This window comes from Chroicocephalus ridibundus, chromosome 4 (assembly GCF_963924245.1).
Source record: "Chroicocephalus ridibundus chromosome 4, bChrRid1.1, whole genome shotgun sequence".
Classification (NCBI taxonomy): Eukaryota; Metazoa; Chordata; class Aves; order Charadriiformes; family Laridae; genus Chroicocephalus; species Chroicocephalus ridibundus.
The window spans coordinates 4,923,787-4,946,887 of record NC_086287.1 but is presented as its reverse complement, the minus strand read 5'-3'; the positions used below and the strand labels follow the sequence as shown (position 1 = coordinate 4,946,887).

Sequence of the window (23,101 nt, the reverse complement as noted above, 5' to 3'; positions counted from 1 at the left end):
AAACCTGAACAGCATTTCTACATTAACAGGAAAAGGTTCGACGCTGTTTGCAACACAGCATCATGAAGCCACTTCTGATTTCTCTTACACTGTGCTGAACAAGCAATTCCAATTCAAGAGGGCAATTAGCATACCGTATAAAAATCAGAGCACAAGCAAATACCACAGCTTTAACCTTGCATCAGCGAGGATCAATGAGAACTCATCGCCGTAAGCCCACCACGGGCACTTGCTGCTCAAACGCACTGGGAGTGCTGGGATAGGCAGCCCTCTGCCTGCGCCACCCGCGTTGCTCATAGGAAGCTTCAAACCCCATCAGGGAACAATTAAATAGCAGGTATCACTTTTATGAACATCATCATCATCATTTTATTACAGCTGAGTGAGATTTCCCACTCTCACACCTCGTTCTCAGCTGCTGATCACTTTGTCAAACTTCAGTCCTCTGGCGTGAAGCGTACAACGCCAGAGCCCACCTCAGGCTGAAAACTCTGGAACGTTTTAGCCGAAATGGCAGAACCAAGGTAGAACAATACACCATTACTCAACCACACGCAAAAGCACCGGTGACCTCTGCTTTAACAAGCTCTAGCACTCCAGAGCTTTGAACAACGAACTCGCGATCAGGCAAGATAGTGCTGTTTGCGTCAGGAGCAAGTTCAACGCGGTTTCTGTGAAAACGCACGCAACACAACCAATCTAAAAGTCATTTTATTTTTACACGTAAGAATATTTCCATTCAGCAGCTAAGATCAGCCGAGCCCATCCTCCTGCCCCTCGCTGCTCCCATAAGTGAGGGGGTTGCTCCGGTACCGGACCCCCCGCTGAACTCGGCACTCCCCAGCCCAGAGGGACCAGCAGAAACACCCTTCTCTGCAGCTGGTATTTTGGGTACTTGTATATAAAAAGCCCAACCCTCTCCATCTAGTAGTGCCAGTGACATTCCTGTTGGATCACAAGCGCTGTGAATGACAACACCACCCACGTCTAACTCAAAAGCTGTGTTGGACCGCAGCAAAACGAGCAAAAGGAGGAACCTAACGAGAAGGGAACATAATGAGGCTCAAGGAAGGAACCTGTAAGTGGGGTGAGAGCATGGACTATGGAAGAATATGGAGACGGAAACTGGTTCCAAAGAGGAAGGTCTGAAGAGTGAAGCCAACAACGGGAACAGGATTGGGATGAACATCCAGGTATAAAAAAAGAGATAACACTGGGATGTGGAAGCTCTGAACCTATAAAATACTACACAGCGTACGCCTCAAAATCAGGTTCATTTTTCATGCACAAAATAAGTAAAATACTCATTTTCCCTTTCCCAGTGTTTCGGTCCCTTATTTACATAATAGCGATTATAGCATCCTCATAATCCACCAAATCTCATCCAGAGATGAGGTGAATACACATTACTGCCAATATAGTATTTAGGGATCAGCACTGTGAAGAACTCAAGAGGAAAAGGGAGGGAGAGAAAATAAGAATTTTATATCTAGAGAATTTAGTTAAGTACAGTAAATCAAGCGTGGAGTCTCACATACTGTTCTTTTTTAATAAAACAAACAATTAAATAACTTCTTGCTAACTCACTGCTGTGTAAGGCCAACACCGGAAAGAACAGTATATGATCATGCCCTTAGAAACTGTATCATCGTGACAAAAAGACTTGATGTCACAAATGCAAAAAGCAGACACCCAGGACATCTTGCTTCTGGCACTTCCTAAACTTTGGATCCTTAACCGTAGTATTTCAGCAATCCTAATATTCCTTTAACACTTCTTTTTTTTTATTTTTTTATTTTTGGTTTTGTTTAAGCAATGTGATATTGTTTCCCGATGTACATTAGCTAGTATATCAAAGAACTTCAGACACTTGCCCAGAAGGTTCACGGCGCCCGTTCATTACCTGAGAAGTCAACAGAACTGCACCCAGCCCACACGCCCCGTCCTCGTGCCCCACACAAACACCCCCATAGCCTGCCCCAATCCTTTCAGCATCGACAGGATCACAATCATAGAATGGTTTGGGTTGGAAGGGACCTTGAAGATCACCTAGTGCCACCCCCTGCCCTGGGCAGGGACACCTCCCACCAGCCCAGGCTGCTCCAAGCCCCATCCAGCCTGGCCTTGGACACCTCCAGGGATGGGGCAGCCACAGCTTCTCTGGGCAAGCTGGGTCAGGGGCTCACCACCCTCAGAGTGAAAAATTTCTTCCTAATATCCAATCTAAATCTGCCCTCTTTCAGTTTAAAACCATTACCCCTCATCCTATCTCTACATGCCCTTGTAAAAAGTCCCTCTCCATCTTTCTTGTAGGCCCCCTTCAGACACTGGAAGACTGCTCTAAGGTCTCTCTCTGATGACCATCTTGCCATAGGCACACCAGCGACCCTAAGGCCATCATCTTACAGCGATGCCGGGGTAAGTCCCACAGACCTGCCTCTCTCTAAGGTCGCCATCTTACAGCGATGCTGGGGATAAGTCCCACACACCTCTCTTTCTCCAGGGAAGGAGCAGGCACAAGACCAACTCTCACAGCCGTATGTCTGAAGAGAGCGAGAACATATTATCAGCTCGGCGAGGATCACCACCCCGCAGTGCAAAGACGCCAGCTGTAAAAGGCGCGCTCCAGCAACCAGCGCACCCTTCGCCGCAGCTTCCCTCCATCAACTGACAGCCAAGCCTTTTCCACACGTACGTACACTGTCACCTGCAAATGGGTCACCAAACCTCTGACCCAGTCTCGGCAGCTGCCAGGTCTGCTCCACATGACAGCCTGGCATCCAGTCAGCCAGGCTTGGCAGTCACGTCTGGCACCGTCTTTCTGAATAGCGAGCAGGCAGGGGGAACAAATCGCAGATGGCTTTCCCTTATCTCCACAGCAATTTAATCGCGGTGGTCTTGAGGACACTGACGTGCTCCACGCCATCGCCAGCCGCGCTGCAAGGTGAGCAAGCTGCTCTTTGGCAAGGGCAGCCCTCGCGACCGGCCAGGCTGCAGTGCTCACGAAGTGTCTGACAGGTCTGCGGCCACGACACGAGCTACACTTACTCAACTTGAACTTCAGAATGAGAACAGAGGGGGACAGATCCGACCAGATCAAGAAAAAAAGGAAAAAGCACTTTATATTGCAGGAGAGTCGTGACACTGGAAGTCAAGAGCGTGGGACGAGCGCCCAGCGCCGCCGCCGAGCTCCCCTGCAAACGTAGGCAAGCTGGCCTGACAGCTTGGCAAACGCCTCAAATGGGGCTTCCCGAAATAGAAACAAGTAAAATTAGTTGCTGCTTTGGAAACGTATTTCTTCGTTTTCTTTTTATGAACTGTAAAACCAGATAAAAATGTCTTCGCACTGTCCAGGGAAATGTGACAGCTATGTTAACAGGAGGCCCTCAGATAGCGAGATGTAACCAGATAGAGATTTCATTTAAACATGGAAGCAAACTCCACTGTGTAGTTAATGCTGATCGACGTTCGTGTAAGGTACCTAAAGCCAGGCCCCTCTGCATTAAAAGGGACGTGGAGATGCCTTTACTGACATGTCGGCAAATCCAAAAGGATGGCAAAGGCAGAAACTATCCTCCTAGTAAAGAACTGAGACTATTAAATGTGTCATCTTCTACCAGCCTCAACTGGAATTAGGAAACAAACAAAAAAAGTTTAAATTAGTCATGTTTTGGGCTCCTTAGCAAGACAAAACTAAAAAATCTCAGAGCACCGCAGTTGATTTTATATTTCCTGAAGGGTACAGCTAACATCAGTTCTCTGGGCTAGTCAACAAAAGGGTTCTTCGACATAGCTAGGGACTTATGCACATGGATGCAGCAGCAGTTAAAAAAACCCAGCTGTAATTACTTTCCAAACCTGTATAAATCACAACAGGGGAGCAGCTGGAAGTGGGGATAGAGAGCCAAAGTTTGACAAATGGAAAAAAACTTTGGGATGTGTAAGCAAGCTAATGAAGAGTAGAAATAAATACATAAAATACAATAAATAGAGTATACATACAAATATATATAAAGCAATGTAAAATAACAGCTTTCTCCTTTGATGTTGACTGTCTGTTTTGATTTCGTGTTTACGGCACCACCGAGTCCCAAACAAATCAGATGAAAAGCGGAGAGGGTTATGCAGATAACGTTGTTGAGGGAAGGAAGAAATAAAGGAAGGTGCTGTTTATCTTTCCTTTTACTCCCAGTGATTTGATTCCCTGCCCCATAAACAGGAGGGTGAGGGAACTCGAATGCTATTTGCAGCTTTGAAAACTTTGTTCTCTTCCCCTGATCCAAAAAACCCCACAAAACGTTCATCCTGCTTTCCGTATTATGCTTTCCCACCTAGAGCCAGAGCACAAAGGGCAGCGGTTTCCAATATACAGGCGCACACACACGAACCTTTGTGTGGCAGAGCTGTGCTAGGAGCAGATAATTACGGCAAATAAAAGGCATCTCTGAATACAACAATGTGGAAGCAAATTCAATTGCTAAGGACATGGGCTGAAAACAGTCCTCATAAACAAAGAACCAGCCACATCAGAGCAATCTTTCATACTTGTAGAAAATAAGTAATTGAGTCATGGACAGGGTAAAGCCTGGGAGCACAAAGGAAGATCACAAGTCGAGGTTGGAAACTGTCCCAATGGTCCCATATTTCAGCTCCCTCTTTGCTTGCTATTCTTCCCGCTCAGGGTCTAAGCATGGCACCAAAGCTCGTTATTAGGCTGTAATCAAGGCCATTAGAGCTCTTGAATTCAACCTGAAGACGTACTCAGCCAAACCTGGCGAGGCAGCAGTAACGATCCCCTTTGAGTAATCAGGGTATTGCTTCATAAGATGCTGATAGGAAATGGTCCCTTTGTGCCAAGGGGCCTGGAAGAGCGCTCACTTGAGAGAAAATGTTATCTTCTACACTATAAATACATGAAAATAAGATTAGAGGCAACTGTTGTGACAGCAATTAGCTTACCCTGTCAATACACCCCCTCACACTCTGCCCAGATTTTTAGCTCACTGGTGACTCAGAAGCAAGAGTGACATTGCCAAACCTCCTACTTCTTCGCGTTTCCCGTCCACTTCTCTTATCCAAGGACTGCCCTCGTCCTCACCTGACTTCACTCTGGCGATCAGACATATAACCAAGCATCCTTCCGGTTCCTGTGAACCCATGCAGAACAGGATAGCTCATTTACTCTCCTAGTTTAACCCTCTGACATCCCAGCAAATGTTAATCAGTAGCAATGTTAACACAGAGTTAGACGTTTGAAGCATTTCCACTGAAAATTAAATGTAGTCACTTGTCAATGTTAACGCCTGCCCTATTAGATATTCATAATCCTACACATCCTGTAAGATAATTGTCTGCATTCATTACTTCCAGTAAGTAAGAAGCCACTGAGCGGGAGAGAAATAACCATTTTTTGCATAGCTCTGGGTTTGGATATTTGATAGTTATTTCCCAGATAATCCAGTAGTAATTTTTATTTATGGTGTGCGTAGCTGCCTTAGTCACGAATGAAGATCCAAAACTAGTGCCAACTATAAAGTTGCTGCTACAATACACAAGTGATGCTTAAGGACACACTGCAAAATGTGGCTACTAGCCATAAAGGTACTGATGGGCAAAGTATGGTCTACTTACTTCTTAAAAAAAACTAGAAAATATTGGCATGCTAGCTTGCCTCACAGTCCAAATTAGGCTGGGCACTCTCAAGAGCTAGAGATGACGTATTTCCCCTGGGATAAAACATTTTAAAAAATAGGAAATAAGGGACAAAATCCTTGGGCAGTAACTCCCAGATTTGAATGAGGGTGCACAGAAAACCTAAATCAAGACCTTTGTGCTTCCATTAGTTCTTTTAGCTCAGTTTCTGGAAGCACTTCACAAGGATGACTCAGTATCTGCAAAGTAATTGTTCTTCTCGGAGATGTCCTTCACAAGATACAGCAAGTACTGGGTGATGGGGCGACAGAAGCCTTACATTCTTTGTCCTTGTTTTGAAAGGGTTGACCTCTGCTGAGATTTCTGAATTAGGGTGACAGAGAGTTCTAGCTGCTGCCACCCCGGAGCAGCCCCGAGTAGCCCAAGGTCGTGGTGGAAGGGAAGGAGGCAGCACCGCCCGTGACCAGACCGCATGGCCGTGTCCCAGCCACCTGGCCAGAGCTGGGCTGGAAGGCTGCACCCTGCCAGGGGACAGCCCTGGCACCCCGCAAGTCCACTCCCACACACCCTCCCACTCCCAGATGGCCTCCAAACATCCCTTCCAACAGAAATTATTTTAGGATATTAGTAATTAAGCCACAGAGCCCAAATCTTTGCCTCCCAACTCCCTGTCTTCTTGTAAAAGGCAGAGGAGAAAAAAGAAATAAAAGAAAAGCATCCCTCCTAAAGCGAAAATAATCATAATAAAATATTCCTGTTCCTCCAGCAAGTCACCTAAGCATTCAAAATACCACCCGTGAGTTTGTTCTGCTGACAGCTTCGTGTTTACACCTGCTGCTTTTCCTCGCCCTGAGTTTGGCAGGCAACAAAAGCAGGAATGGAAATCATCCCCGAGCAGACAAGCAGCTGAAATGAACGGTAACGGGAGAAGCAAGAGTGCAACAAAAGGCACAGGCAATGTCACGGGCAAACCAAGAGCTAATATTTCCAGCTCACCGGAGAAGCTCTCGTGTTGGGATTTGTATTTTGTTGGTTGCTTATGATTTGGAAGATGGCTCTGGGACTTCAGTAATTCAACGGGGAGGAAAAGGCAGCTACAGAGCTTCAACCCAGTTTACTGAGGAGTTCCGTTAAACTTGAGAACCTATCGTTCATGACATTTCCTTTCCGAGATACTAATTTTAGCATTCATCACCGTATCTACCCTGCGAATTTATGCATTGAGGAGCTAATTGTTTTCCCTTTAAACTTACTGAAGTGAGGGAAAAAACCCCACAGTGACTTGCAGAGAAGTCTCTCAATTTCAGTCCTTTCTGGAAAGAGAAGACTGGGCAAAAAGATTAATTAGATAAATTAAACTGTGTTAGAGACAGGGACCAGAGCTTAGTAAGCCCTCAGGAAACCACTTGCATTTAAATGTCTGTAGCAGATCAGTGAGCTCCCAGCAACACAGACATTAAACAGTCATTTCTGAAGCCTAGCATAAAGACAAGGGCTTTTTTGCTCGCCTGCTTGCTTTTAATAATGGATACATAGCCCTTATATTCTAAAATTTACAGTTTTCGTATCAAGGTCTTTTATAGGACAATTTAATAACAATCTGCATGTCCATCCCATCTCATGATGCTGACTCACAGGCAGGAGTAACATCCTGGAAATACTGATAAAGTCACTAGGGACCGGCTGTGTGCCCCCTCCCTAATGTACGTACGACTCCAGCTTCCCATAAAAAGGTCCTTGAGCGGCTGCAGTTCACGGCAAGCCAGCACATACAGGGCGAAGTAAAAATCAGCGCCGCTCTAAACCATAGAGCCTGCTCGGAACTGCAGTGGTCCAGCCTCAGCGAGCCAGTCCCACAGTCCGACCCTCCGCTGCTCCCACTGTAAGTCACCCCATGAGTCACGACCCTCCCTGAGCTGGTACATCCCCAAATCCACCCAAACGTGACCTGCTGTTTTGTGAGGCTGCCAGGTCACCGTGATGAGTTACTGGAATAGCTGAATCACCCGGTTTTCCAGCACGCTCGCTGCTGTCATTGTCCCAGGTCTGAAACTATCCTTGCCTCGGCGTCTCGCCCACCGTGCCAGCCCGCGCAGAGCCGGCGGTGAAGCTTCTGGCGCCCGGTAAGGGAAGGCATTCGGAGAAAGGGGTTTTGAGCACAGCTTTACGGGCAGGGGCATCACCTGCAAAATGAGACGTCCACCAGACTGCGAAGAAAAGTCGACACAAAGATACTCCTCCGAGTCTGTCAAAACCAAATCCTTGCTAATGGCTCCGTTAAATTTAATAATTAAAGCTCTAGGCTGGGCTTTTGGGAAGGAGGCAAGTCACGGGTATCACGCTATCTCAGCGGTCTCACGGTACTGAGAGATGAGGAGCAAAAATAAATCTGATGCTGACTGACAAGCCCCTGATTCACATCTGAGGCTGACATCTAGCTATAACATCAGGTAAGTGCAGGATCAACGGGAAAGGTATCAAAGGAGATGAGGTATTGCACAGGACCACTTCTTGTCTCCCTGAAAGGCAAAAGATATTTTTAAAAAGGATCAAGAACCAAAGCACAAAAAACCCCAAGATATAAGCTTTTTTTTTTAATTAAAAAAATATGCTTTTAAACCAAATGTTATGCTGAGAAATAGTCTCATGGCACTGAAAGGACTGAAAACGGTACAACTGATAAATATACGCAAATTTCCCTTTCATACATTCAAGCTCAACCCCGCAGCTCCGTCCCAGACCACACAGGTTTGTCTATTCCTCCCTCTAGCCCCTTTGCTCTTACTACTTAATCCCCAGATAAATCTCTGATCCTCATGCCATGCTGTCACTAACGAAAGGCACGAGGCTGGGTTAACATTTCTTTTCTCCTCTGGCCCGCAATAATACAAATTACACCTTTACAGACTCCATCGATGTTTCTCTATTTATTTCTCAATGCGTTTTACCCAGGTTTGCCCAAAGGGAACAGGCTTCCCAGTTTCACTCCCTAGAGGACAGAATAGTGAAGTGATTCAAACATCAGGCTGCACATAATGCAAGGAAATACTTCGATACCGGTAATTTTTGCACCCAAGCTGAAAGAAACAGCATGAAAAACACTTATAGCTAGCGTTCTGCAAAAAGCGTGCCTTTTATCTACCACCTTCACCGCAAACCACGTATTTTGGATCTAGCTAGCTATTTACACTGCTCTCAGCAGGTATCTTCGACACCGTAACTCAACCTCTGCTGAGCAGCTGATCTTGCGTCCCGCATTGTAGCAGTCGCTATTTCAGTCGATTGCGCTCATTGACACAGCACGACAAAACTACCGCCATCACTTTTGCAAGATTTCTCCGTCCTCCCTGCCAGCCGCGCCAACCAAGCTTCCTCATCGCGCTCCTCAGAGCCAGCCTTGGAGCACGCTCCTTCCAGGGGAAGGGCAATGTTTCTACATCCTCAGGAAGGGGGACTTCTAAACGTTAAAAAAAAAAAAAAAAAAAGACTATGCCATAACAAATAGCCATTTTGGGGCATAAGCTGGAGTTGGGCACGTCTTATCTTCACATGAGCAACATGCACATTCTAGAGAAAATCCGTAGGAGTGATAGGAGTCTGGCCAAAAGTAGGGAGGGCCTTTGCTAAGATGACGGGATGAGGCGCTTAAGCGTATGTATTTGAAGATGAGAAGGCTACAGGGGGGATCTTCTTGCGCTAAGTACCTTAAGGGGGATCACAAGGATCTGGGGGATGGATAAATTTGAACTAAGCAGCAACAGAAAAACATGTGGACAATCCTAGGCTTTAAAATAGAAGTCATTTGTATTAAACAAAACGGTGGTGATTTATCCCAAGAGAGCTGCTATCTAGCCATGTGGAATTTTTTGTCCAGGAGATGATTGCAGCCTATAAATAATGCAAGAGCCAAGAAAACAAAAACAGATTGCTTGGATACCAGTGATATCTATGGATATATACAGGATTAGATGCTTAAACATTATAATTTTGCTTATGCACAGGACTTATGTTTAGCATCAGTAAGGAATAACCTTTTCTCAGGTTACTTCAGGGAGTTGGGGAGATGGTGACTTAGAATCATAGAACGATTTGGGTTAGAAAGGACCTTAAAGACCATCTCGTTCCAGCCCCCTGCCCTGGGCAGGGACACCTCCCACCAGACCAGGCTGCTCAAAGCCCCATCGAAACTGGCCTTGAACACCTCCAGGGATGGGGCAGCCACAACTTCCCTGCGCAGCCTGGGCCAGTGTCTCACCACACTCACAGTCAAGAATTTCTTCCTAATACCTAATCTAAATCTCCCCTCTTTCAGTTTAAAACTGTTATACCTCGTCCTATCACTACACTTCCTGATCAAGAGTCCCTCCCCAGCTTTCCTGTAGGCCCCCTTCAGGTACTGGAAGGGGCTACAAGGTCTCCCCGGAGCCTTCTCTTCTCCAGGCTGAACACCCCCAACTCTCTCAGCCTGTCCTCCCAGCAGAGGTGTTCCAGCCCTCTGATCATCTTTGTGGCCCTCCGCTGGACCCGCTCCAACAGGTCCATGTCCTTCTTGTGCTGAGGACTCCAGAGCAGGACACAATACTCCAGGTGAGGTCTCACCAGAGTAGAGCAGAGTGGTAGAATCCCCTCCCTCGACCTGCTGCCCATACTTCTTTTGATGCAGCCCAGGATGCTGTTGGCTTTCTGGGCTGCAAGTGGACATTGACAGCTCACGTTGAGCTTCTTGTGCACCAGCACCCCCAAGTCCTTCTCCTCAGGGCTGTTCTCAAGCCATTCTCCGCACAACCTGTATTTGTGCCTGGAATTGCCAAGACCCAGGTGCAGGACCTGGTTGAACTTCATGAGATTTGCACGGGCCCACCTCTCAAGCATGTCCAGGTCCCTCTGGATGGCATCCCTTCCCTCCAGCATGTCGACTGCACCACACAGCTTGGTGTCATCAGCAAATTTGCTGAGGGTGCGCTGAAACTTCACAGAGATGGTAAGAAAAAAAATGGATATAGTCTTGATAAACAGATGACATGGAATATTTTTTCTAGTGCCCAACCATACAGAATAATTTCTAACACACATACAGAAACATCAAGGACTTACTTATCGCACCATTCTTAAATGGCAGAATGAGAGAGCAAAAAGTTAAAGTGTCCCTTGCCTGCCTGTCAACATCTAACCTAAGGGCAGTTCAACACAACGGGAGTTCGTAGGTCTGGCTAGGGAGGCAAATGGTACAAAAGCACCATTACATTAGAAGCTTATTTCAGTTGTAAAGGCTTTAAAGAAATTTCTTCACTGAAAGCCGATTCCACCAAGGAGGCAGGATGGGGAAAAGGCACATATCGTAATACAAGACTACGTGAAGTTACCCATTGTTAGCGCTTGGTGATGCAGCTCCTGCTGATGTCCTCAGACAGCGCTGGGCACCCGAGCTAAGGCATCGGGGTACCGCACCAGCTGCAGCACCAGGCACAGGGTTCCTGACCCTGCAGCTACCCCTGTGCTTTGGGCCCTGCCCAAAAATCATAGCATCATTTAGGTTGGAAAACACCTTTAAGATCATCAAGTCCAACGTAAACCTAACACTACCAAAACCACCACTGAACCATGTCCCTCAGCACAACATCTACACACCTTTTAAATACCTCCAAGGACAGTGACTCAACCACTTCCCTGGGCAGCTGGTTCCAATGCCTGACAACCCTTTTGGTGAAGAATCCCATGATTCTGTTCCCCTCTAACTCTAAAAGTGAGAGCAGCACAGGTTAAGTGCTTGCAATTCAGGACTTGGTGGGAAACGGGAGAAGAGGAAAGCACCAACAGGCATCTCACAGGGGTTAGGATTCAATGGCCTAGAAGCTCTTATATTTCTCTTTTACTGTCAAGTTCATACATGACTGAAAGAATACATTTTAAAGGGAACAGCTAGATTTCCGATGGTGAGATTGCATGCAAAATGTCTCCTATTAAAAGAGCCAAAACCAAATCGTATCTACAACAAACCCCACAAACCCCAGAGAAAGCAAGGCCAGTATGCATTGGTGCCAAATTCAGCCAGACCCCAACTTCACTCTCCTCAATACAACCACTTGCAAAATGCAACCATTGCTGAAGTACGCGTAAGCCACACTCAGGGCCCGCCGTCAACCATCCATCCCCATTTCCACCATCTCATCTGCCAACTGAGCCAACACGGAGGAGTCAGAAAACAATAAATGATCCAGACTCAAACCACGGGACTCTAAAGACAGGAAACAAATAGGGTAAAGGAGAGACAGAGAAAGATATAATCCACCAGAAAGTGACCGGGGCACAATTTTGTATGCCATTGGCATGGAGTGTCCCTGCTGAGGTGTTGGGACCACCCCATGCTGGGTACGGCTGGCATCCCCCTCGGTATTTAATGACAATTTGACAACTAACCCTCTTTCAGAGAATTGAGAAATTCTTCAGAAATTAGAGTTCCCTGCATCACAGCACATCCCACACAGCGAACTGCGACTGAGAATATTGCTGCGGGGCTGCTCATTTCTTCGAGAAACGATCTTAATTTTTCCTTCCAGTTTTCCAGACCGAAGTGCCACGCAGATCCTGGGATACAGAACATCTCTACCTTGTTACCACCGCACAGGATCAGCCACCACTAAACATTATGCTCCGTATTTGATTTATTCAGTGGCAACGTGCTGCTAACTGAACACCGGGAGTGAAGTTCGCAGCCATAGCGACAGGAGAAGTAATACACGGAGTCGCGTGACGCGCATTGCCTCTAGGAAAAGCTGTATCCCTCAGGATTTTTCCCTCTCAAAAACCTAAATGGGCTGAAAATACGACATGCCATGTAAAGAACAGCTTACTGGATACCTTTCTTAAGGGCAACTCTTGCCAGAGGCCAAAAGCTGGCATTTTATTTTTGTTGGATTGGGAGTTTTGCATCAGCTCCTCACAGCCGTTGAGACGAAATTTGGATCTGCTGCTGCGGTTTAATCTCGGGTGCCTGGACTTTCCCGTACTACACAGGAAGCCCTTGTCAATCCGCTGCTCTGTAAGCACCAGCCTCGCCGGCCTGTGCTGTGTCTAGATAATTCAGCATAATGAGGGATTATTTCCTGTGTTCGTGGCTGACAATACCCGAAGACATTCCGGGATTGTGCGGTGAGAAAAACTGAGCTATATTAAGCCGACAGCGTGGAGCTATTAATTTTAAATAGAGAGTAGAAGAGAGAATGGATACTGCCCCACACCCACCAAAAGTCACTGAGGTTTGTGTCTGAGCCAGGACAAAAAAAAACCCCTAAAACTCAGGTTTTCTGAGTCTAGGACCGACATCTTTGCTGCATCCATAACCTCACCTGTACGTTAATACGTTAAAATGGGTATCTGGCATCTAAGTGTGATTACAGGCTAATGGGAGTTTCTGCTTTTGTCCTCAGTGGATGCAGCTGGACTAAAACTAATCCTATTCATAATATGCAACAGCAAAGGTCAGTCCAAACAAAAGATAAAGATCAAATCTCAGGCAAAACTAACGGTAGCTCCTTGGTAGCTTCACCCCAGGGAGCTGCTGGTCTCTGGGAGAAGCAGGTACGTCAGAGGAGCGACGTACCCTCTCTCGCCGTCACCCGGTAGGTGGTTCTTAATATAACAATTTAATTTCTTTTCCAATTTCAAAACACAGGCCACAGACTTACTCCTTCAGTTATTTAGCACCTTATGTGGACATTATGGATGACTGACTTCATCACCAGGAACTAAATCAAGGCTTAAGCCCGTATGCTGTAGACTATAGCATATTTATAGCCTTTGGGATATAACCATCAACTATCCCTCTGTGGAGAAGAGACACTCGTGTCCACTGTGTTTGAAGAAGAAACGTGTTCCTGTATAAACAAGTCTGTGTGTTCCAGATGAAGGAAACGACGACTGGCGACGCAGCACATCCAATAATTCCCAGCCAACTGTCAGTCGAGCTAGGAAAACAACAGATCAAAAGCAAACAATTCTTTTCCTTCTGCATTCATGCACAGGAGACATTTTCTTATCATCATTCTTTCCATTTTAGAATATCATCATTTAGATATGCAGATCATTGAAGCCAAACCAAAGACTTTAGTTATTCTCAGACCACGTATCCTCTTCCCTGGTCTTTACTGGCCAGAGTTAGAAGCCTGACTATCATTTCTAGCTGTATTGCTACTCATCCTCTACAAAGAACCAAATAGAGAGCTGCATGAGGCATGGATAAAAAAAGTGAATCTAAGCTTTGAAATACAATCTAAATAGCTTTATTGGGCCACCTCTTTGGACCAATTACAGCGTATTTCAGACTTGTATGAGCATGATCGGATCTTCAGGTCTACTGAAAAGGGCATCAGAGAGAGTTTGATGGCCCAGCCGAGCAGCAAGCAGTCGGGCAGCCCTATTTAAGAATATATGGTTTACTTGCGGAGAACCAAACAGGTTAATTAAGACAGGAAAACTGCAACAGCCCAGGCACATGCAGGGTTTCATCTCACCTACCATCAGCTGTTACTAGGCAAAACGGACACTAAAAATAAAAAATCACCATACAAGCTTAATTTCTTCCCATATTTTTGATCGATATGACTATTTCTTTCAACCACGCAAGACATTTTCTCTCACATTTTTTCCTGCAGTTGCTACACATCATTCCTGTATTTGCTATTTCCAAGGCAACCCCACACTCGAATTTCAATGGTTTGAAGGAACTTGCAGGGTTCAATCACACAAGGCAGACTGAGCTGATCTATAATCCTCCTGTTGCTGAAGGAGTGTACAAGCGTGAAGAGCAGAAAAGTATTAAAAAGTATAAAAGAAGAAAAATAGTGCTGGTCTTAACGTACTTGCAAGCACAACAATAGATGCCCAGGATGTTTGAAGGCCGTATTAGCGGAGGAGTTAGCTTGACAGAAGATCACCTCGCACATAACAAAATCCATGTAGGACACAGGCTGTACACAGCAAGAATGATTATAATTATGATATGCTGAAAGCCAGGGCCAGCTAGAACTCCCTTTGCCATCAAAGGGGAGAAAGAGCGCTGCTGCAACATACTTGAGCTCGTCCCACAGCGCGTACCTGAAATAGTTCAGGTGAATCACATCCTAAAAATGCTTATTTCTATTCTTTAACGATAAAAGGAGCCTGAGGTAATCAGTTCAAATGTGTAAGTCTACACTGCAAACGTCTAGAGAAAGATGAATTTACTTCTCAGTGAAAGATATTCTACACAGTACCACAGAAAGTTCCTCAAAATTACGCAGAGGTGAGATGTCTGAGTAAATTCCTACCCTGAGACGGGAAATGGCGTTCACTTTTTCAATAATACAAATAGCTATCCAACCCCTCCACCCGTGTTTAAAAAAATCAAGCTATCATGGTATTACTGTACAAAAAGGGCAACTACCAATATGCAAAGAAGCAGATGACCTGATTCTACTAAAGGGCAATTCTTGCAGTGAAGTTACCATTTCCACTCTCCCCAAATAACTAATGAACAGGAGTCTTTGAGGAGAAAATAAAACAACATTCTAGAAAGCTATTGACTATTTCTTGAAGATATATTCGGTTCTTAATGCAAAACTGTCCAGGTCACAATAAATACAGACTGATTAAAGGGTAAGAAGTGAAGAGCACCCAACGTGAAGCACCTGGCTCTCAGTGAGGTCAATGTATGTGAAGACAACCTTGCTGCTGCTGCAGCTGCTTGTGCTGCACATTTCAACCCACTTTCCAAAGCTTCCGAGCCTGGTAAATCTCATAAGCATTACATGTCCTAAGTACTGGCATAATTAAAAAATACTACTAGGGAGAAAAAAAAAATACACTGAATTGACAGCACATGCTTGGTTAATTCCCAGCAACTCTGCCCCTCTCTATTACTTTTTGGATGCTGAAGCGTGTTCCTGTAATTCAAAAGTAAACAATTATTCAGGAAGGCTGTTCAGGCAGAAACCGAGCTGGCAACCTCTGAGGAGCACGCACGGGGTTCGTCAGTTAACGGGCAAATCCTCTGACTCATCGGAGGAGTCACCGGGCCGGCAGGCAGCGCGTGCTCTCGCTTCCATACCACGGATGGGACTTGTCATCCCGCACGAGGGAAAAGCATCCGGCCTCTGAAGATCAAAAGCGTTAAGCCTGAAATGATGAATGGCCACCAGCAGCCTTCTGACAAGTCAGCCGGCCTGCAGAGATACCAAGTCAGGCTTATTAGCTAAGCTCAGCCCCAGCATCTCCTCAAACCTCCACCGAAAGCAAGGACTTTTCCCTTCTAAGGACCTGCCTCACCTTAAACGGTTTGCTTTACGCTTATCCTAACACAGGGGAGGAAGGAAAGGGTGGAAGAGGCTTTCATTCCCTCAAAACAATAGACTATGAAATGACCCGAATACCTGCTATTTTACCAGAGTTATTAAAAATTATGTCACACGAGGACAAACAGAAAGTCTAGCTCTCTTGTTTCAGGCTCCGAGCGAGCAGAGACAGGGACATTTTGCTGGATCGAGCAGTCAGGATTTGGGGAGCCTCTGCCAAGTTCAGTCACATCACGTGAAGTCCTTATTCCCAGGAACTCCCAGGCAGCGGCTGGCAGGAGAGCACACCGACACTGGCCGAGGAAACAGAGGTGAGATTCCCCTGACATCGTTTGCACGGGCTACAAGGCAATGAGCTAGTTCTATTCTGAGCTCTTCCAAACCCAGCTTGTCAGGGGCTGCACGTAGAAATCGCTGCCAACAGCCCCAAATTGTGTGAAGCTCTGTCATGGTAGAGCAGGATTTTGGGAAAAGCCGTGGCTGTCGCTACTCGGCAAATGGCCACAGGGGAAGCCCCAACTGCAGCGCAGGAACTGAGGGTTGATACCCAGCGCTAGTGACCGGCACTTGGCGATGCTGCATCTTTAAGTACCAATGAACTTCCATCTTGAGCAGAAATTGCCCATTCACTTAAAGCGGCTTTCTGTTTCCCTGGGGACGAGGAAAAAAAACAGACTCTGCCAGCTTTATCTCTGCTTGTGAATCACGGCCCAATCTCTCTAGTCTCCTTGACTACAGCTAAATAAAACAGGGCCAGGAATCATTCACGGGCCGTTAAGTGCCTGAAATAACGGGATGACTGCATTGCAGCCAGTAAGTTTTATGGCAGGGAATTTTGGGATGTGTGTTTCATGCCCTGGGCTGCGGTGTAAGGGGCATCAAGGGGTGCCTGAGGTTCCAAAACGTGTTGAGGTAGCGCTGGAGGATGGTGCAGGACAAAGGGAGCCAAGGAGGAACAGTCCCTGGCATATATTGCCCCAGAGCTTGCTAACAGAGGAGGGACGATCAGCAGCACTGCAGCCGAGCTTGCTCCCTGGCTCGTATTTAGCAGCATAAACGTAGTCTGTAGGAGCGCAAAGCAAACAGACCGTCTCCCCCGAGTACTAAATCTGAAGATAAGAGCCGATGGACATGCGGATGCAAAGTCCCACAAGCGAGACAGTGATGGTCAGCAATGAAAACTTGCCTTCTGAATCAACACCTCCCGCTCCTAAGTTACTTTTGCTTACTGAGTTAAGTGTCTTCCACTGTAGAGAGCGCCTCGTTGGATGTCCCAGCCTAATTTCAATTATGGGTTCTCCCCAGCTACTTAAAGACACATCAAGAACAGTCTCAAAAACTTGAGGTGACACCAGCCCCTCCTGCAATAATCATCTGAATCAGTTTTTCATATCATAAAAGGGAAAAAATACTGACAAAAATTATTCTTGTCCTGAAGCTGAGCAGCTTATTCCTGTTTCAAATAAATCCAGAAGGGCAAACATGTTTGCGTAATTCCTAGGTTTCAATGAACGCGAACTGAAAGAGAAAGAAAAAAACCCTGCTGATGCATTCTCCTAACCATCCACATCAGTAAGTCTTTTTATGCAGACTAAATGGAGTATGTAAAGCCTTGGAGCAGGAAAACAATACTACAATGGGACTTTGGAGGAAAACGAATTCCTAAGAGCAAGTCACACACAACTTTCCTATGCTGCCCTTGCCTAATGAATTCTGTATCGAAAACTAGTACTGTATGAATGAAGCAACCTCTTGAGAAACACAAGAACTAATAAAACAGGACACGATAAAATTATTGCCAGGAAATCTCTAAATCTTTGCCATATATTTTTACAACGTGCTTGCCTACGTTTGACCTCAGTGCAATATTTATAAAATACAACTGTCAGAACTACAGCACTTTCTTTCAGCAGCCCCAGGGTGGTAGGCAAACGGGGGTTTTTTCAGTTCAGCATTCAATCCTGGGGCTTCAGACAGAGGGTGGAGTTGACCCACAAAGAGAACAGTAGAGATATATAAAATAGGCCTTCAGCAATAATGGCTTTTTCCTCAGGAACACGTGCAAGTTTTCAAACTCAGACCTAAGGCTGTCAAGGCTGTACTTTTATCAGCCATCGCACTACCGCAGAGAGGCTGGCACAATGATTTGGAATACCCATTGATCCCTCTCTTTTTTAACCTGAGTTTAAATCCTCCCACTCTAGAGGCAAGAGATCATGTGGTAATATACTGAATTACTCGTTCTTAGCCAAGCACCTAACTATAAAGGGAAACAAACCCACTTAAATGTTGCAGGGACTTATTTGTGACTTGATCTTATCGCGAATCCACAGATGCGTGGAAGTTAACTTGATCCTGAAAACTACCCCAAAATGCATGTGGAGGCTGACAGCCACATTTGGCATCTGAGATGCTCAGAAGAAACGTACTGCCTATAGAAACCAAGCCTTGCTTCTGGATCGCAGCGCTCTACAAGGGGAAGCAACACGCGTTCAGCAGAAGGAGCTCACTGTTATATCTGCTGCGGACTAAATTAACAAAATTTTCTCACGTAAACATGGGCTCCATCAAATAAAATACTCCCGAACTGCTGCAGTACAAGTATTATCTGCAATGAAAGGAATGAGAAAGTCTTTTCTTGCAATACTAAAAGATAAAATGTTCCGGGATGTTATCCAGAGTGTTCGGAGTGATCGTGTATTCAGATTACACGGATTTAAGTAAGGTTACTTCATTTCAAAAAACTCAAGGATGATCCAAAAGAAATAGAAATTTCATTAAGCTTGAGCTTCCATGTTCCTGCAAGAAATGTTGAAAAAGAGATATTGCCTCAGCCACCTGTAATTCTTACACTTCTAACAGCACAGCATCTACTTTTACAGATTCAGAGATTTTTATAGAGGAGCAGTGAGCATAATTTCGCCTTTTGTAAAACACCAGCCACAAAACCCAACTCATAAATCTCTGCACTGGACTAAGAGCTCTCTAATCTGGTGTCTTGTATCTTGCTGTTCAACTGCTTCAGCGCTGTGACAGCAAGATTCATCTCTCATAATATTCTCTCCAACACATCTTTTCTTGTTGGTTCATTCACAATCAGGTCAGTAACCTTTAACTTCACCGGGAGCCATCCCGTACCAGCACCTTACCTGGAAAATACCTTTTTACACACTCTTGTTCCAAAGACCAAACTCTTCAACTGGTATTTTCCAAAATCTACTTTGTCTCATGAACTCATTTTCCACACCATACTGCGTGTTTCTGCTGTTTGTTGGGAGATTGTAAACGCAATAGCTTTAGCTATAATAATAGCTATATAGACCTGGGTAAGGAAATGCAGTCTGGGGAACTCCATTCTATCAAAAACATGCTCGCAAGGTGCGCGTTCCTGAAATTTGTTGGCAATAATTATGTTGGCAATAGTAATTAACAGTAATCTGAAGGGGGCCTACAAGAAAGCTGGAGAAGGACTTTTTAGCAGGGCATGTGGTGATAGGATGAGAGGTAATGGCTTCAAACTGGAAGAAGATAGATTTAGATGAGATATCAGAAAGAAATTTTTCGCTCTGAGGGTGGTGAGCCCCTGGCCCAGGTTGCCCAGAGAAGCTGTGGCTGCCCCATCCCTGGAGGGGTTCAAGGCCAGGCTGGACGGGGCTTGGAGCAGCCTGGTCTGGTGGGAGGTGTCCCTGCCCAGGGCAGGGGGTGGCACTGGATGGTCTTTAAGATCTCTTTCAATCTAAACCAGTCTATGATTCATTCTATGATTCTATGAATCAGATTGTCTTTTTCTTCTTGTGGATTCAGCTGCCATTTTTCCCACAGAATATGAGAAAATCCTGTAAGGGAGAAAACCACCAGGGAAACACACGCTATTCCAGGCCATACGAGGTATTCCCCCCTCTCTCTTGGGGGTTGATAATGCCACCCCTTCCTCTCCTCCTGTGGTTCACACATGCAGGTGAGGTGTCCTCCTAGAAGGCTCCACCTTCACTTCAGCCAGCACATACAACGGCTGAATTAAAAAGCTTCACAAAGTTCTTAAGATTGTCTGAATGGCAGTAATTGTATTAAGCCGGGTCTGTTTTGATCGGTACTAAGTGTGAAATTTTGTCAGCCAATTAATACCTCGCCTTGCCCCAGGCGTGAACAGCAGAGCGACTGGAAACGTTTCCTAGAGACCAGGCGTGTTGTCTCAGCTGCAAACTTCGCTCTCTCCGTCCGCAGAGTCAGAAACTCAAAGTGTTTTCTCATGGAGCAACAGGGACTTCTAAGCACATGGTAAGCCGGGTCATCTGAGGGCAAGTCTGGTTCAATTACTTTTTATTTTAAAACCTCAAAGCCCTTTGCTGTACAGTGCTGTACTTTCTGACTTTGTCAAAGGATAGCCGCTACCATTTCTAGGTCAGTAGGTCTGCGGTACTGCCCTTCGGGTATATTTTCACAAGACTCAAAACAGTTCACACATCAGACATCCCCACAATAAATCTCCCCTGTTGCCCGCTGCTTTAGAGAAGTACTCATTTCACACAAAAATATGCCTACTTTTAATGCAAGATACAGATTTTTTTAAATTAAATAAAACCTTACATTGATTTGCACTTTCTAAATGGGTCTGTAAATGATAGTTCATAATCTGAACTGCATCCCCCTTGCTCTGACAATGAAAAACTAAGAAATTCGTGGCTCATGCTGCGGCATCCTCACATGAGCCAGCCGGCCAGAGCACCGAAGCAACGGCGTTGGTGTAGAACAAGGTGAAAACCCCAGTTCCTCAGCACCGCCCCCGACAGACGCTGTATCTATCCTTTGGGCTGCGTTGACAGCATGATAGATATGAAGAACACGGTATTTAGGATAGTGCCAGAATTTTTGTTTTCCCTTCTCTTCCTTTTAAAGTAGATTAAACTAATGGGCAAAAGCCCTCATTATAGGTGTCATGCCTAATAAAGTGATTCCCACAGCAACATTGGACCCTTCCTCCCTAAAGAGAAAAAAACCACACGTCGCGCAGGATTGAGAGACAATTCCTTTGTTCACTGTTAGTACATTTTTTCAATTGGACTTTCCTCTTAGCTCCTTCATTAATTTATCATAATCAATGCATGGGACCAGACTCCAGTCAGTTTAGATTATCTTACAAGATTTCCACAAAGCACAAATTCCCAAATCCCAAAGAAGGAAATTAACATTTCATGTCTCTTGCCGAGCCACCTGGAAATATTAGGGCGTTGTTTCTCAAAAGCTAGGACATTTCTCAAGCGTTTCCCTTCATTTCTTTCTGTCAATGGCTACCTCTTACCCGTGTAAGTACGAAGATTTGAAAATGCTGAAAAATAACCGGTTTCTTTAGCGGACTTTAATATGAAAATATATTTGGAGGTTAGGATCATTCTGATCATCCGGATCACCAGAGACAACCTTGTCAGAGCTAAATATCACAGTTTCAAGGGAAGCTGATCTATTGGTAGGGAAAGTCCAGACAGTAATTTGTGTCAGGATTGATTTTAGTCAGGCTTCTGTTTGGAAACATCAGAATTACTAATCACCTCACGCACAAAGAGTGACAAAAATACTAACACACGAGCACTGTCAAAGATCTTTCACAGGAGACTAAGTCAGTCACGTCCTACTAGGGAGGAAATAATGAGTGTTTTAAAAATATTTTTTAATTTCCGATTAAAAACTCCGGGCAAAGACATTTTGTTCTTATCTTCTTTCTACAGAACTGGTACATGAGATTTTACTGAAGAAATTCTAACACTCGTTTGGTTTCCTTTCTCTCTCCTTAGCGCCCCAGTCACTCCCAGAAACTCCCTGAGTGAAACGGGACCATTTCCAGGATGAAGTTCAACAGCTGTGTAACAACCCACGTCTTTCTTCAGGGTTCTGGGACTTGGAACACGACGTAAAGAGAAATGCCGTACCTGGTCAAAACTGATTCTCTAGACAGGCAAAAAGTCACGGCCTGTATTCTAAGCTGAGATATTGGTTCCCTTTATATCTTAAGGAGAACGGACTGCGGGTAACCACTCGCTCCACTTCCAGCAGCCCCTCGATGCTTTGGGCTTTCACCCTGTTGGGCTTGCTAAAGGCAGCGCCTTCAAAAGCCAGAGCGACATGTTTGTGGGGATGCAGTTGAGTTATCGAACAGCTACATTTCTTTCAGCTCAGTTTAAGTCAGTTCTTTCACAAAAACTCATTTTTACTTTGAAATGAGGAGTAGGAGGTACTCTCTAATTTGCTAAATCACCTCTGGTTCAGACGTACAGCGCTTTCTGGTTCATAAAACTGCAGTTTTAGACCATAATACCTCACCGATGTGACAAACTGCTGATCTGTAACGCACAGTTAGGCGGCGAGACATGCCATAGGTGGAAATCCCCAGCTGCCAGTCTTTCACACACGCTGGAGTAGAAAGGATGAATTCCGGATGCAGACTGATCAAATATGCATGTGTTTTGCTAGAAGAGAAAGAGAGCTGATAACCTAGAGAAGACAAATAAGCCATAAGGAACCACAACCAAGTCTAAGTCGTGACCCCTGCCCCGTGCAATACGCCAACAGCAGACCCTACTTGGTGGCTTTATCCTCAGAAGACGTCTCCTCCACCTGCGTTTCAGGGAAATGTCAATAGATTGGTAAAATAAAAGACTTAATAAAGAAATAATTTTCTGGTCTGTTACAGCAACTGCATCAAAGTGTCAGATCGTTTCAGCACACACACCCCCCCCACACATTCTCCCTCCACTCACATGGTATATATAACGTATATATTTACATATTTAGAGATAGATTTATTATATACATGTTAAAACGGGAAAACGCGCCTTGTATGCTGTATCCGTTGACTTCAGTTAACGCTGTTGAAGACTGCGGTTCCTATTTAATGGCTGCAAGAGGTTTGGATAGTCAAGTCTTTGGATGAGGCAGCAATAGTTTTTATGAGACTAACAAATATTTGGGTTCTTCCGGCTTTAAAATGACTATAACAGGACAAAAGAGAGGAGTCCAATGCGTAACCGACAGCAACAACAAACAGAAGGTTTTACAATTCATACACTGATTAGGTGGAATGCACTGGCTAGAGAGGGCAGCTCACGATCCCACTAGACGTTCTAGCA

General features: G+C 45.2%; 1 protein-coding gene across 1 annotated transcript; it reads left to right on the top strand.

Annotated features, from left to right (window-relative positions):
- The first annotated feature begins 1,112 nt into the window (after nucleotides 1–1,112).
- LOC134514161 (uncharacterized) lies at nucleotides 1,113–22,344 on the top strand. Its single transcript, XM_063331568.1, has 6 exons — nucleotides 1,113–1,193; nucleotides 2,314–2,418; nucleotides 2,880–2,944; nucleotides 16,100–16,291; nucleotides 20,121–20,258; nucleotides 21,770–22,344. Exons 1-6 carry the CDS (start codon nucleotides 1,113–1,115, stop codon nucleotides 21,822–21,824), a joined length of 636 nt encoding a protein of 211 aa, XP_063187638.1. The 3' UTR covers nucleotides 21,825–22,344.
- The last annotated feature ends 757 nt before the right edge of the window (nucleotides 22,345–23,101 follow it).

Bases quoted from the DNA above. Each gene is read 5' to 3' on its own strand.
- LOC134514161 (XM_063331568.1), top strand. From the start codon at position 1,113: ATGGAGACGGAAACTGGTTCCAAAGAGGAAGGTCTGAAGAGTGAAGCC. The intron at 1,194-2,313 runs GTATAAAAAAAG...TCTTTCTTGTAG, and splicing joins GGATTGGGATGAACATCCAG to GCCCCCTTCAGACACTGGAA. The intron at 2,945-16,099 runs GTGAGCAAGCTG...ATGTCACACGAG, and splicing joins ATCGCCAGCCGCGCTGCAAG to GACAAACAGAAAGTCTAGCT.